The sequence below is a fragment of the Salarias fasciatus genome, chromosome 18 (assembly GCF_902148845.1).
Source record: "Salarias fasciatus chromosome 18, fSalaFa1.1, whole genome shotgun sequence".
NCBI lineage: Eukaryota > Metazoa > Chordata > Actinopteri > Blenniiformes > Blenniidae > Salarias > Salarias fasciatus.
In genome coordinates this window covers 19,187,321-19,202,491 of record NC_043762.1, presented here as the reverse complement: position 1 = coordinate 19,202,491, position 15,171 = coordinate 19,187,321, and the positions used below count along the sequence as shown (strand labels likewise).

The following is a 15,171-nucleotide window of genomic DNA, read 5'->3' as shown; positions in this document are numbered from 1 at the left end:
TACGCCTTCGTCCAGCGAGCGTCACGGACTACGACTTCCCCCCCGAACACTACACGGACACGCTTTTCAATCATTAACCGCAGGAAAAACTAAACATTCACCCGAGTTTAAATTGCTGTGTTCATTTTTGTTATTTATTTATTTAGTTTTCGGGAATATTTTTTTCCCACAATATTTCTTTCACTCTGCGCACAGCCTGCGCAGTCCTGACTGTCGCCATCACCCGGCTGGATTTACGCCGCCTGCTTCCTGTATCAATTTGTTAGCCAGATTAAAACGGATTTTGCTCCCGCACCGTCGGTCTGCCGTTATGTCAACAATGAGGTGACTAACTGTCAAGCGATATATGGACAATTCTGTGCGTAGATAAACTGAGTTGCCGTGAGATGCTGGCTTTCAGACCAGAATTCACATTTAATGTCAATCTGAGCCGCATGTGAGGGTTTCCTCTCAGCAGCTGATCTCGATCACTACAGGGGAATATTGCATTGTCCGCTTGGAAGAAGTGCTTTTAGAAGATGTCGTGGTTCAGTCATGTCAGTCAAGGCTCAAATAATCAGCAGCCGTCTGCCAGCCTGTTCGGCCCCCTCAATCCCAGCCTCGGTGCGCCCTCGGCGGCATCACTGGCCGTGGCATCGCACGACTGGGCTGGTTTCTCCTCTCCCAGCCCGGAAGACTTCCCGTCGGCTCCGCGGGGGGTCTCCAGCCCGCCCAGCCTGGAGAACCTGTCCTGTGCGTCCCCCGGTGCCGGTTCGCTGCGGGAGCCGGAGCCCATCTCCTACGTGACCCTGCAGGAGCAGCGCTGCGTCCTGAGCTGGTTCCAGGGCTGGACCGCCGCGCAGAGGGAGCGGTTCCTGCAGGACCTACTGGGCAAAGCTGTGCCGGGAAAAGTGTGCACCCTCCTAGATTCTCTGAGCACTCTCCAGGTACCCTCTGCACCAAACATGAAAGAGGAAAGTTTTTGCATTCTTAATGTTTCGCTGTTTCCTTCTCCTGTCAGGTCAAAGACAGACTACCAAACATCTTCGAATGCCAGCTGCGCCTGTGGACCCAGTGGTTTGAGTCTTGGGGAGAGGAAGAGAGGAATCATTTCCTGCACATGCTGGAGGAGAGAGATCCAGTGTTTGTGGCCCACTTTTATAAGTGTGTAGCCGGAACCGCAGGAAGAGACTGAACACACAACCTCTTCAATTATTTGAAAGCAGATTAAACGTGTGGTGCACAGAAGCGTATTTGATGTGAGATGGTTCACTTTAGAGAGACTTGTATTGTTGAAGGATAACTGAAACATTAAGACCACGATCGTAAGCTGTTTCTACTCTGTTTTTGTATAATTTCTTTTTGGATACAAAATCTGCTGTGTTCACATTTTTATAGGCTCATGACTGATGCTTTGTTGTACTTGCTGGAGTTGAAATAAAGCAATTGTCACACATGTTTTCTACTCGTGCTTTGAAAATAATAATAAAAAAAAAAACTTCAAGAGAACCATTCCACAATTCCACTGTTTATTATCTGCATCCATTCAACAACAGCAGTGAAAACTTATTCTATACTTTTCCTTTTGTCTGACTATCATAAACAGGCCAAATATGTCTTCTTCATCTATTTTATCCAGTCAGGTGATTCAGCGGAAAGCAACACTATTGGACTCGAATTTCCAACACCCTCAACGCAAAAGTTGATGAATGGATGGATTTTGTCAGTAAAACGTTGACCGATAAATGAGTAGATATGAGTTCTGGTGTCTGCATCGTAGAAAGAGATTTGCCCCTTTCTGTAGTCCAGCAGAAAACCCAGAGTAGTCGGCTGAGTCTCATGTGGAATACTGAGAGCGATCCCATCAAGAGCTTTGAACTGGCCCTGTCTGTTCAAGATTATGGTCCAGAAACCGTTAGCCGGTTTAAACGTGATCGATCCCTTCCTCGGAGCAGATTCGCTGGCCATGCCGATGTGGTAACAGTTCTTCCCCTCGACAGACACCTCCCAGTAATGTCTGCCGGCTAAGAAGCCCGTCGTCCCCAGGGCCGCCAGAATCACGTTGAAGCGGCCTGGATGATCCTCGATGCCTTGCGGCTCATCGGTTGTGGAGATTTCAGTGTTTCCTGCAGACAAAACTAATCTTGGGTGTGCCGTGTTGGGATCCATTGTCATTTTTGCTGTAAAACAACAAAAAAAAGAAAGAAATTGAGATAATTATTTCATTCATCTTCACATTTCTTTTACCATTGTTACGTACAGTGACCTCGGGTGTCCTAAAATGATTATTATTAAATGACACAAGTCCACTGCAGGTAAGCAAATGATTTACAGTAGCGTTGTCCAAAAACACACTGTGGTTGTATGTGTGTGAGAGGGAAGTAGGCTTTGTGTGTAACGCACTGGTATAGATGGTTGGATCATCCACATCCTTCTGCTGGTTTTGAAGATCTGAAACAACATGAAGATATTTTTTAATATATTGTATTTTCCTTTTTATATAAGATGACCAGCGGTATGAGTCCAGTCCAGATCCTGCAGTTCTGATCGTGCACGTGAGTTGAAGACATACTGTTGTATTCTTCCCGCAGCTTGCTGTTCTCCCTCGCCTGCTCTGCTAACTCCTGCTGCAGCTGTCTGAGGGTGGCGTCCTTGACGTGCAGCTGCCGCTGCAGGCGATCTGCGTCCTCCTGGCTCTGCCGCAGCTGTCTTTCTGAGTCTGTTTGATGAAATATTGACCTCAGAAGCTGCATGAAATGATTCAGTGGCTTTCAAGCACAGATATGTGTGTGTGTGTGTGATGATATTCAGGTGGCACCGAGCCTCTCACCTTCACACTGGGTGTTGACATCAGCGCAGCACATTTGCAGTTCTGTGACTTGTTGCTTTAAATCTGTCCAAAGAAGAAGGAAGAAACATTAAAATAGCAAGAAAAGTGTCAAGTCTATTATTATCTTAATAAAAAAAAAACTCTTCTTGTACTACTGAGTTAGGTGTTTATAATTTAAAGTACTGGGTACATCTTCTTTCGATATAGTTTCTAAGTGCCTCACAGCAGACATGTTCCCTAGGGGAGCCACGAGCTCTTCCTCTGTGGAGTTTGCATGTTCCTGTGCATTTGTGGGTTTTCAAAGGGTATCCTAATTTCCTCCCCCAGCCAAAAAAAACACATACTTCAGGTGAATCATTGACTGTAAATGTCTGGTAGGAGTAAGCGTGCGTATCCTGCTACACACACAGTGATCAGCTCCAGTGACTTGTAGCCCAGAGTTGGATGAAGTGGAACAGAGGGCGGATGATTTCTTTCCGAAAGTGGAAAAGGAATGTATTTGACCTTCAAAATTCCCTTGCTTGCTGTAGCCCAAAGTCAAAAGTCAAAGTGGTCTTTATTGTCATTAAAGAATGAGACTGGAGAGCTTCTCCATTCCAGCGCAAACGTAAAGATGCTGAAATAAGCCTCACAGCAAAATGGACAAGTTTTGAACTTTAAATTGTAAAAAGAACAGATATTGGTGTTTAATGGAAAAGTGAAAGTGAAACACGGTCCAAAAAAATAACTTTAAGGTGTAAATTACATACCTAGAAGCTACCATGAGACTCACCTTTATTTGTCCTGTCAAGTTTTGTGTTCTTCACTCGTTCATTTTCTAACTGCTTCACCAGGTCTGAGAAAGAAAACAGACAGCAACAAAATCCATTACAATGCTTTGGGAAACCTTTAATGTCTCCTCTCACTTAAGACAAATAACAAATCAAACAAAGCTGAAACGGACCGTTAATTTTCTGAGTGGCATCTGTGGGTGTCGGTCCCTGAGGCTTCTTCATCTCTGCCTTCAGATCAATAATCTCCTTTACTGCCGAGACACAGTCACAACTGTTAGTTTGAACAAGAAACAAGCAGATGGCTGAAAACATATCAGCTGAAAATATAAATCTATGTTTTATACTCAAGTCAAAATTCTTTGCGTCTGCGTTTCTGAGTTGTAGTTCAGTGTCTCGTAGTTTGCTCCTCGTGAGATTGAGTCTCCCTTCAAGTCCTGAAAGGGATTTGGAGGTGAGAGGCGTAGTGTATTACTTCATGCATATGATTGATATATTTTCTGATTTACCTGCTAGGATCAACGTGTGCAACCTTTGTAGGTCTGATATTTTTACTTCCAGAGGTTTGATTTTTTTGTGAAGCTGTAGAATTTGAGCCGCTAGAGAACGAGAAACAAATGAGACATTGAGTTGTGCGTTTACGTCCATCTCTGCTCTTTTAAGACAAAAGTAAAGTCTTACACAGATTAGCAATCGTCATATCACTTGAATCCAACAAGAGTGTTTTTTCTTCAATCTGGTTCCTGGTGTCTTCCAGCTCGTTCTCCAGATCTTCAACAGATTTAAGAGATACATCAGATTATGTGTTTTATTTTCCTCAAATCGCATTAAATCATCATACAATGAATTAAAAGTACCAAACTGATCACACCTTTAATCTCTCTTGCATGGTTCCTTTCTTGACTGTCTTCTAGCTTCCTCAGAATTTCGATTTCATTCTTTTGTGCCACGATTTCAAAAGCTAAACAAAGAAAGCTTGAATTAGTTCAACCAGTTGAAAAATGACTAGTATCAGAGCTTTTTCTTTTGTTCCAGTGAAGTCTCACATAGTTTTGTATTTTCATCTTCAATTCCACTGATCAGCTGCTTGACATGGTCTTCAAGTGCTGCAGACAGGAGAAAGAAGGATTTTCTTTTCACAAATCATACAAAAACAAAGTTCTCTAGCAGATGTTGACTGATGTTCCTCACCTGTGATTTGTTGGTAATCCGTGTTATCAGATGCCACACTAACCGCGTTATCAATTTCCACTTGCTTGGCAATAATCTGGAGAACTGTCAGACGTTTTGAAAAGTTTCATTTGGAGCAACGTTTCCCCTCAGTAAACATATTGCTGTGTGCTGTTCATGATGTTATCCTCACGTATTTGCGCCTGAGGGCTGCTCTCTTTCAGCTCTTCCGTTTTCTTTTCCAGTTCTTGATTCTTTTCGTTCACTAGGTTTTGAAGCTCTGCAGGGCAAAGACAAAAACTTTATTTTTTTTATTTCGTATTCATTTGTTACCATTTTGAGCCGTGGCATTTCCGGTTCTTCATTTTGCACCTCAACAGCAGAGTGAGGAAACACACTCACCTTCGGCATTCGATGTGGAATCCCCTTTTTGTAGTTGTCTTCTGAGTTGCTCCAGTTGCACAGTTAAATCAGAAATGCGAAAAGCTGAAAGAATTATAGAACTGGAACCAAATGTTTTCCTAATACAGAAAACAACTTCTTGCACAAAACGTCCCATTTTCTCTTTTTAGTGTCTGTTGTGAAATACATCTGTATGTCACAAATTTAGAAATAAAGCCAGAATTTCTGTTAAAAGAATCTTTTTTTACGCACCGAGTGAAGTCTGAGAGGGAGACTTGGAGTGGAGTTCTTTCAGTTTGGCGTCCAGGTCAGTCTGCAGGTCTGCCAGAACAGAATTAAAGACCACTGTCGATCCACAAGGCCATTTCAGACAGGCATGTCAAGCACAGAGACGGTGAATGCACAAAGCCAACGCTCACCTTTAACTTTCTGTTCAGATTGGGAACAACGAGCCTCTGTCTGATTTAGTTTTTTCTGCAAATCTGGTGGGAAAGTTTCATTATACAGCACATTTTCCTCCATTTCTCATTACAGAAGCCTCACTGTGTAAAGACTAAGCATACCTCTGATGACAGCCTGATGGCGCGCAGTCTCCTCCTCTTTAAACTTCAGCTGCTCCTTCAGCTCTAGCAAAAAAAAAAAAAGAAGCTTGCTTCAGTCCTGAGAAACAGTTCTGCAGATCAGCTATATGTACAAGGATCAAATAAAACACCCACTACTTATTGCAGGAGCGGTTGCAGTTGCTCGGTCCTCGGTTTGTTTTTCTCCGTCTAGTTCTCGGAGTTGCCTCTGCAGATCGGTGATGCTCAAAACTTTGAAAGAACATATAGTACTTAAATAAACCCCCCCCCAAAAAAAACATCAACAAACACCTGGTTCCCTCTTTACGTACTTATTTTAGTCGTCTTGGAATTATTCTCTTTCATTGCACTGATGTAGTTCTCCAGATCTCTCCTTTTGGTTTTCAGTTCATCTCTAAGTTCTGCAGCAATTCGAAACAAGTTAATACACACTTCACATCAGACACTGAAGGTCAGGATTCCTCCGTGCCAACCTGAGGCTTTGAATGGGTTCGGTGTTGTTTTGCTACTGCAGGGTGGCGTTGGTGAGACACTTACTGGTCACCTGCGAGGGTTTTAACTTGGGCTGAGAGCCTGAGAGCCGTCTCTGCAGGAGCTCCACTTCACTCTGCGCCAGGATGGTTTTCACCACTGACAAACAACACAAGAAAAGAAAAATGATTCACTTACCAAAATCTCTACTCCTCTAAAGGTTTATTCACAGGACTCACTCAGTTTGATGTTTTTGTTGTCTGTGTCGTCCAGCTCGCCGAGATAGTCAGTCAGTCTGCCGTGCAGCTCTGAAAAGTGACGGCATTTGAGGATTTCTGACTGTCAAACGCCCCGTCCACTGTTGTTAACAGTAAAACTAACCTTCCAGGCGATCACTGCTGGTCTCATTGAGAGGTTTTCCCTGAAGGTCCCAAATTTCATCTATCAGTTCGATGACTTGGAAAACTAAAAACAAACAAGCAGGAAAAGCTGCTTAAGCTGGAAATCAGTGGAGCTCAGGACAAAAATAACGATCACTCACACTGAGAACATCTCAAACACTGGTTGGATGACCTGCTGCTTCTCATAATGAGGAACTTTGAAATAACAGCCCACAGTGTCATGTGAAGCATCTGCTCCTGATTACTGACATTTTTCATTTGATTATTGTTGCATATTCATTAACATCTGACCTCGTAGTGATCTGTGATATTTCTCAAGTATTTTTGATATTTTCAAGATCAGCACAAAGCCGTGTTTTCTTGACATGCTGTTCATTCAAATCAAGCTTTAACCAAGGCTTCATTTCACTATTTCTTGGTTTAATGAGCAGTGTCGAGAAAGTGACATATTACTCGCACTGGCCAGTGTTGTGCAAACATTGCCTGTAATACATTACTTGCAGGTTACCCATTACTTTGCATGGCGCTGACCACTGCAAGCAATACATTCAACAGTGTTAATGAGTCACCAGCTCAAACCACCACAAAGCTACTCGCCAGGTGTCTGTTACACAGAAAGACGCTCAGTTTTGAGTTTTCTCTGAAAAAGAAAGCTGCCTCCAGAAGAGAAGTCAGGAGACTTGATCTCTGCAATGCTGGCAAAGTCTGATATGCAAATATCATGCGCCAGATTCTGCTAGATTCAATAGTAGAGGATAGGTTCAAATCAAGACTAGAAAATAGAAGATGATGCCAAACATAAGTCAAGTCACTCACTTGCTCCTGGGTTGGCCAGTAGCCGCCGTATTTCTGCAGTCCTGGAGTTCGCCTCGTTTTCTTTTCTTTCCAGTTGCAGCTGAAGCTCTGAGAACAGGCAAGACATAAATACTGACAACTGAGTTTCATTTAAAAAAAATGAAAATTCGCAGGAGTAGTTTGCTGGACTGATCCATACGTCAGAAACTCTGATTGCTAGAATATAAATGTAGACGTCCTCCCATTATTTACTGTATCACGCTTTGATTTAAATGCGTGTTACTCACCAGTAATCCTGTCTTGATCTTCTGAGGTGGAAATCTGTTCCTTCAAAGCCTTCACCTCACCAAGAAGGCTTATCGCATTCAGAACTAAGCCAGGAAAAACAAACATCAGCTCACAAACTCTCACTTTGAATCAAATGATGAGATTAGCCACTCATCCAGTGAACAGTGGCGAGGCAGCGCGATGCCACTTACTGAGTGCCGCTTCTGAGCCTCCAGTCTGGTTCAGTTCTGACATCTGTTGTACAAATTGAAGCTTTGCCTCTGATGAAGGAAAGAAAAGAAACTTTAACATAAGGCTCATGAGGGATTTTATCAGAAGTGTGATTTACTGCTTACGCTTGTATCTCTCCTCGGGTCTCAAGCACGATTTGGTCAACTGTTGCAGTTTCTGCTGCATGTCTGTTTTAGAAAAATATAAAATCAAAATAGTAATTAAAAAAAAAAAAATTACAAAAAACAAAAAAAAAAGTACTGTAATTCATTAAACTTCGTACTGCTTACCACTTATTTCAGTCTGAGCTTTGGCAAATTGTCTTTCTTTGTCTTTAAGTCGAGTCCAAAGATCTGATCCAAAACAAAGAAGTTAGAACCCAAGACTGGATCATGAGGATGAGTTTGTCTTTCGTTTGTTTGAACAGATATGGATAAATCATTGCCAGTCAGGTGACTTGGTTTTTATTTTGCGGAGGTGGACGGACTCACTGTTTGCCTCAGTGGTGGTCGGTTCCTTTTGGTGATATTCTCTGATCTCCTCCATGATACTGATGGTCTTCATGACTGATGGCAGGAACACAGTAACAGCAGTTAGAGGACATTTTGAAAGTTATTCCAGTCCTTGCTGTGGTTTTCATAAACACTTTGCATCAGACTCACTCTTTTACAGCTTGTACTCACTCAGCTGTGCTTGGGCATAGTCAGTTTCTTCCAGCTGTTTCTCTAATATAGCTTGTTGTTTTTTCTCCTCTTCCACACTACGTTTTAACTCTGGGATGGAAAAAAATAAGAAGGAAATTTTACTTTTCAACAAGCTACACAATTTGAAGAAATATATGGCGTACATCAAAGATATAGGCAATTTTTCATATCAATTATTTACCTTCGAGCAGCAAATCGGACGACCTTTTGGCATCAGTTATCAACTGAGCCAAATATATGATCTCGCCCTGCAGCTGCAGAATTTCCTTTGCTTCAAAAAGAGAAAAGTCAGTTTAACAATTCAGTGAAGGTGATAACAACAACAACAAAGCCGAATTCTTCTCCACATACTAAGTTCACTGTTATTCTCGTCGCGATTCAGCTGCAAAATCTTCTTTTTAAGAAGCTCGACCTTTTCCCTTCTTTGCCTTTGGATATCTGAAAAAGAAGTAGGAGCCAGTCGGAGGTGCAGAGTGTAGAACAGACATCCAGAAACTGCTCGGAGACTCACCAGCTCCATGACTGCTGGCTTCCTTAATGCGAACACTGATCATCTTCTGCATGACGGTTATCTTACTGGTGACAGAAATCAGCTGGAGCACTGGAGGAGAGAGACACACACACACACAAACACGTGCGTGTGACTGGAAATGCTCAGCAGCAACAGTCAGTGTATGAAAACCAGCTTACTTACAGCCTGAGTAGGTTTTATCTCCTCTGGATCGCAGCTCACTGAGCTTGCTGTCCAGTTCCTCTTGAACGTCTGAAGAAACCGAGGAGAAGAAGACAGGAGGGAGAACAGGTTTCGTTAAAATGAATAAAGACAATTCTAAAAAAAACAAAACAGATCCAAGACAATGAATGTGAATCAGAATAAAACATTCTTGATTTGTTGTTTGAATGATTTTATCATTTACCCAAAACTCTTCTGTCAGGCTGCAGACCGCTTCCTCTTCTTCTTGAAGATTCTGATTGTTGCAAATCCCAGAGCTGACTTTGAAGTGAGATTATCTGGAGAACTGCACACACACACACACACACACACACATACACACACAAAAATAAAAATAACTCCCATTTAATGGGCCACTCTCTGTTGCCATCAAACCTGCAGAGTATTTTAAAAACACACTCACTGAGAGCTGAGTTTGGGTTTCGACTTTCAACGATCTGCGTTTTATTGTTGAGTTCAGTGGTCTTCAATTCCAGTTCTCTCAGCAACTCTGAGGGATGCATGTTGGGAAATTAGACATTCAGTCACAGAGAGCTTACACTGAAAACTCCTGACAGGAGCATCAACAGGTAAATATAGACATTTGAAGACATAAGGCTGTTTCCATTGACAGAAGCAGAAGGAGACTAAAACTCACCTCCGTGTTCAGTTGTGTTTTCAGTAGAATTGGCAGCAAGTTTGACTTTTGTTTGCAAAGAATTTACGTCCATGGTGAGCGCCAAGATTTTCAGAACTGATGGAAAAAAAGTTCAAATAAAGCAAGATCAATTCAGATCATTTGCTGAGGAAGTGAGACATTTTGATACGGACTGTGAAAAGCCAAGAAGGAATGTTGGCAGTTTTTGCACTTTTCCTCGTGAACTTACTCAGAAATGAGTCGTTGTCAAACATGTCCAGCAGCTGCTTCATTTTGATGCGCAGGTGAGATTTATACGCTGTCAAAATAGAAAAAGAACATTTGGCTTACATTTCCATATCCTGAAGTCACTGACATCAGGATAGGATTGATGATTGATGATTAAAGCTCACAGCCGGTGCTGGCAGACGCCATCAAATTGCATGTGTCAAGCTGAAGTTTGAGAAGTCTGACTTCACTCCTCAACCCAAAGGCTTCTTCATCTGTCGGGGAAAAAAGAGACACAATTTGGCAGAGCAAACAGATAATAACTAACCCTTCATTAAAAAAAACCATACTCACTTAATTGATTGTTATGGAGAGATGTTTGCTGAATTTGTCCATTTAGAAGCTGTATTTGTTCTTTTGCAGCTGAATGAAAAAAAAAAAGGCAAAATGTTAAAAGACAGTCATGCAGCCATGGGGAATGAGCAGAAAATGAATAAACATTGAATTCTGTAGATCACATCCTTGTTGAAAAACGTTGCTATTCATAAAATGCATGCTGTGGAATTACATTTTTAATTTTAATTAGTGTATTAGAGCCATGCAAATCTTTACTTTAAATACCAAACTTATTATTATTATTATTTTTTCCATTATCATTGTGCATTCCTTGCTGCCCACCACGGTGCAGGTATTGATTATATGCTACTTCACACAAAAAGAAAACAGTTGAAATATTTCCCATAATTCAAACCATAATCTACCGCTCAAACACTGCAGGCACTGGTTTGGATGGAAACACTCACCATCACAAGACTGAAGATCAAGCGACTGCAGGAGAACACAGAGTACGAAATTTACTGAACTAATTTAAAAAGTACATTTTAAAATTTCATGGATCAATTCTTTTTTGTTATGCGTATATATATGTATTGTGAAGTCACTACATTTTGGACTTACAGGGATCTTAGAGAAATAGTCCACCGTCGAACTTTCTGCAGGAATGACTTGGACTGCAAGACAAACAAAATATCACATCTGACCCTATTTTAGCCCAGGGAACAGATCTGGTCACTTACAATTCTTCGAAATGAACAGATTAATCATGGTATCAATCACAGTCTTGAATCAAGCTGACATCCACTACACAGTAATATTTCTAATATAAAGTGTGCAGGCTGGATAGAATGGCTCAGTTGTCTGTTTACTATTCAGAAGCATTTTTAACCAACAAGCAAAGAAAAATGTGATGTTAACCACTTTTTCAACTTTTCGACAGTTGATTGGTGAAAAAAAATCATGCAATACTGTTCACATCCTTCATTCTATCCTTTCACCACTATTCATCTTTTTAAACCACAGTTTTTTAAAGAAAGCTCCCAAGAGAGTTGATTATCAGCTCACTTTTCATGCACCACTCTGCTCTCAAACTGACATCAAAATAATGTATGCTCCTCACCATGTCTGCTGTCAGAAGCCAGAAGCACTGACAGGAGAACCAGGGAAATCCAAATAAAGCCAGACTCTGCAGCCATCGGCCTGCTTTTTTGTCAAATAAACTTCCCTCTTCCATCGGTGTGGTTTTATTTCCAACAGAAAGATCGATGTCCAAGCAGACTGCTGGATTCCCAGAAGTGGAAGAGCAAATATTTTGCAATATTTGCAAACAGTAAACAATCAGATGAATGCCAACATGATTTAAATTCCAGTAAGTCAATTTCTAAATTCCCGTAAGTCAACTTCTCCCCCCTGACCTCCCACCTTAAAGTGGTGGGGGAGTTTGAGTGCCTGCGTGATCCCAGAAGCTATGTTGTCCAGGGCTTTATGCCCCTGTCAGGGTCTCCCATGGCAAACAGGTCCTGGGTGATAGGCCAGACTAAGGGCAGGTCAAAGCTCCTATGATGAACTTACAATTGAGGTCCGTGACGTCGCCCGGTATGGCGCAGCCGGGGCCCCACCCTGGAGCCAGGCCTGGGGTTGGGGCTCGCAAGCGACCAACTAGTGGCTGAGCCTTTGCCCACGGGGCCTGGCCGGGCTCAGCCTGAAGGGGTGAGGTGGGCCAGCCCTCCAGTGGACCCACCACCCGCCGAGTGAACCGTAGGGGCCTGGTGCAATGTGGACTGGGTGGCAGCAGATGGCAAGGTGCCTGGTGACCCAATCCTCAGACACAGAGACTAGCTCTAGGGACATGGAATGCCACCTCATTGGGGGGGAAGGAGCCCGAGCTTGTGAGGGAGGTTGAGAGATACTGGCTAGATATAGTTGGACTCACCTCCACACACAGCCGGGGCTCTGGAACGCAATCTCTCGAGAAGGGCTGGACTCTCCACTTCTCTGGCGTTGCCCGCGGTGAGAGGCGGCGGGCTGGTGTGGGTTTGCTTATAGCCCCACAGCTCAACCGCCACATGTTGGAGTTCACCCCAGTGAACGAGAGGATCGCATCTCTGCGACTTCGGGTCGGGAATCGGTGCCTCACTGTTGTCTCGGCTTACGGGCCGAACAGCAATGCAAAGTACCGGGCCTTCTTGGAGTCCCTGGGAGGGGTGCTGGACAGCACGCCGACTGGGGACTCCATTGTTCTACTGGGGGACTTCAACACTCACGTGGGCAGCGACAGTGAGACCTGGAAGGGGGTGATTGGGACACACGGCCTTCCCGATCTGAACCCGAGTGGCGTTCTCTTATTGCTAGCCACAGTTTGTCCCTAACAAATACCTTGTTCGAGCACAGGGGTGTCCATAAGTGCACTTGGCACCAGGACACCCTAGGTCGGAGGTCGATGATTGACTTTGTTGTTGTGTCATCTGACCTCCGGCTGCGTGTTTTGGACACTCGGGTGAAGAGAGGAGCAGAGCTGTCGACCAGTGAGTGGATTCGCTGGCGGAGGAGGAAACCGGACAGACTTGGCAGACCCAAACGTATGTGAGGGTCTGCTGGGAACATCTGACGGAACCCTCTGTCAGCATGGTTTTCAACCCCCACCTCCAGGAGCACTTCTCTCATATACTGAGGGAGGCTGGGGACATTGAGTCCGAGTGGACCATGTTCTCCACCTCCATTGTCGAAGCAGCTGCTCAGAGCTGTGGTCGTAAGGTCTCCGGTGCCTGTCGTGGCGGCAACCAACAAACCCGGTGGTGGACACCCGAAGTAAGGGCTGCCATCAAGCTGAAGGAGTCCTATCAAGCCTTGTTGGATTGTGGGACTTCAGAAGCAGCCTTCGACCGCGTCCCTCATGGTGTCTTGTGGGGGGTGCTCTGGGAATACGGAGTCCGGGGCCCCTTGTTAAGGGCCGTCCGGTCTCTGTATGACCAGAGTAGGAGTCTGGTCCGCATTGCCGGCAGCAAGTCGGACCTGTTCCCGATGCATGTTGGACTCCAACAGGGCTGCCCTTTGTCACCGGTTCTGTTTATAGTCTTTATGGACAGAATTTCTAGGTGCAGCCAGGGGCCGGAGGGGGTCCGGTTCCGGAGCCACAGGATTTCATCTCTGCTTTTTGCAGATGATGTTGTCCTGTTGACTTCATGGAACCCGGACCTACAGCATGCACTGCGGCGGTTCGCAGCCAATTGTGAAGTGACAGGGATGAGGATCAGCACCTCCAAATCCGAGGCCATGGTCCTTGACCGGAAGAGGGTGGCTTGCCCTCCCCAGGTCGGTGGAGAGACTCTGGCCCAAGTGGAGGAGTTTAAAAGCAGGTCCATGCTTCACATGTTCCGGGGATGTCCCACTGGGAGGAGACCCCGGGGAAGACCCAGGACACGTTGGTGAGACTATGTCCCTCGGCTGGCCCAGGAACGCCTTGGGATCCTCCCAGAGGAGCTGGAGGAAGTGTCTGGGGACAGGGAAGTCTGGGCATCCCTGCTGAGACTGCTGCCCCTGTGACCCGGCCCCGGATAAGCGGTAGAAAATGGATGGATGGATGGATGTGACTTAAACTATTACCAATGAGCTCCTGCACTGATGAAGAGCAGGACAGAGTCACCGTCAAAACCAAATACTGAGTCAACAGGTGGTTTATTGGACACATGTAGAGTAACTGATCATAGTGTGTATCACAAAATCACAAAATCACCACCCTGTCTGACAGAGGGGACAAGGTCCCATTGTGGGTGTAAACTCAGTTTTCTTCATTTTTGTTCAGTTTTGGTCAATTAACCTTATCTTTTGCACCAGTTTTCAGCAATGTCCTCGATTGCCAGTAGCAGGTGCTGGTTGCCTGAGAAGCTCAGTCACCTGTTTCTGAAGCCATGCTAAATTTTTGAGAGGCAAAACAGTCCTGCTCAGCAGTCTGTAGATTTTTTATGTGAGAACTCTTTCTGTAATCTATCTATGGAATGACTTTCATTGTGAAACTTCCAAAGTTTGGCTCAACACACTGCAACTGGAAATCCCCACAAGACCAAACAAAACATGCAATATGCAAGCATTGAGGTAGCAGAGAGAGGATGCGTCTCAATTCTGAATTATTATCAAATGATTGATGAAATCAGTATCCAATGTATTTAACTTCACAACCTGATGACACACACACACGCACGCACGCACGCACACACGCACGCACGCTCAGTCTCGTATTTCTATCCTCGTGGGGACCGTCCATTGACTCCCATTCATGTCTAGCCCCTAACCCTGACCCTTACCCTAACCCTAACCCACACCACAACAAAGCCTAACCCTAAAGAAATGTTTTTGCACTTTTACTTTTTTCAGTAACAACAACATGGTCAAGAAAACACTGTTTCTCCTACTTAGGACCGGAAAAAGGTCCCCACAAGGCACGTCGTTTCACGTTTTGCTATCCTTGTGGGGACATTTGGCCCCAACAAGGATAGAAATACGAGAACGCTCACACGCACACACACACACACACACACACACACACACACACACGCTCAGTCTTGTATTTCTATCCTTGTGGGGACCGTCCATTGACTCCCATTCATGTCTAGCCCCTAACCCTGACCCTTACCCTAACCCTAACCCACACCACAACAAA

The 15,171-nt window shown here is 44.2% G+C and overlaps 1 protein-coding gene across 2 annotated transcripts; it reads left to right on the top strand.

Annotated features, from left to right (window-relative positions):
• Positions 1-35: 35 nt before the first annotated feature.
• On the top strand, positions 36-14,588 carry c18h14orf119 (chromosome 18 C14orf119 homolog). 2 transcript variants are annotated; one of them, XM_030114362.1, is made up of 4 exons: positions 36-926; positions 1,001-1,203; positions 10,229-10,234; positions 14,576-14,588. In XM_030114362.1, exons 1-2 carry the CDS (start codon positions 519-521, stop codon positions 1,172-1,174), a joined length of 582 nt encoding a protein of 193 aa, XP_029970222.1. In that variant the 5' UTR covers positions 36-518; the 3' UTR covers positions 1,175-1,203; positions 10,229-10,234; positions 14,576-14,588. The 2 variants fall into 2 exon arrangements, with proteins under 2 accessions (XP_029970222.1, XP_029970221.1); XM_030114361.1 differs by lacking the exons at positions 10,229-10,234; positions 14,576-14,588 and having other exon boundaries at positions 218-926; positions 1,001-1,435.
• The last annotated feature ends 583 nt before the right edge of the window (positions 14,589-15,171 follow it).

Bases quoted from the DNA above. Each gene is read 5' to 3' on its own strand.
- c18h14orf119 (XM_030114362.1), top strand. From the start codon at position 519: ATGTCGTGGTTCAGTCATGTCAGTCAAGGCTCAAATAATCAGCAGCCG. The intron at 927-1,000 runs GTACCCTCTGCA...TTCTCCTGTCAG, and splicing joins ATTCTCTGAGCACTCTCCAG to GTCAAAGACAGACTACCAAA.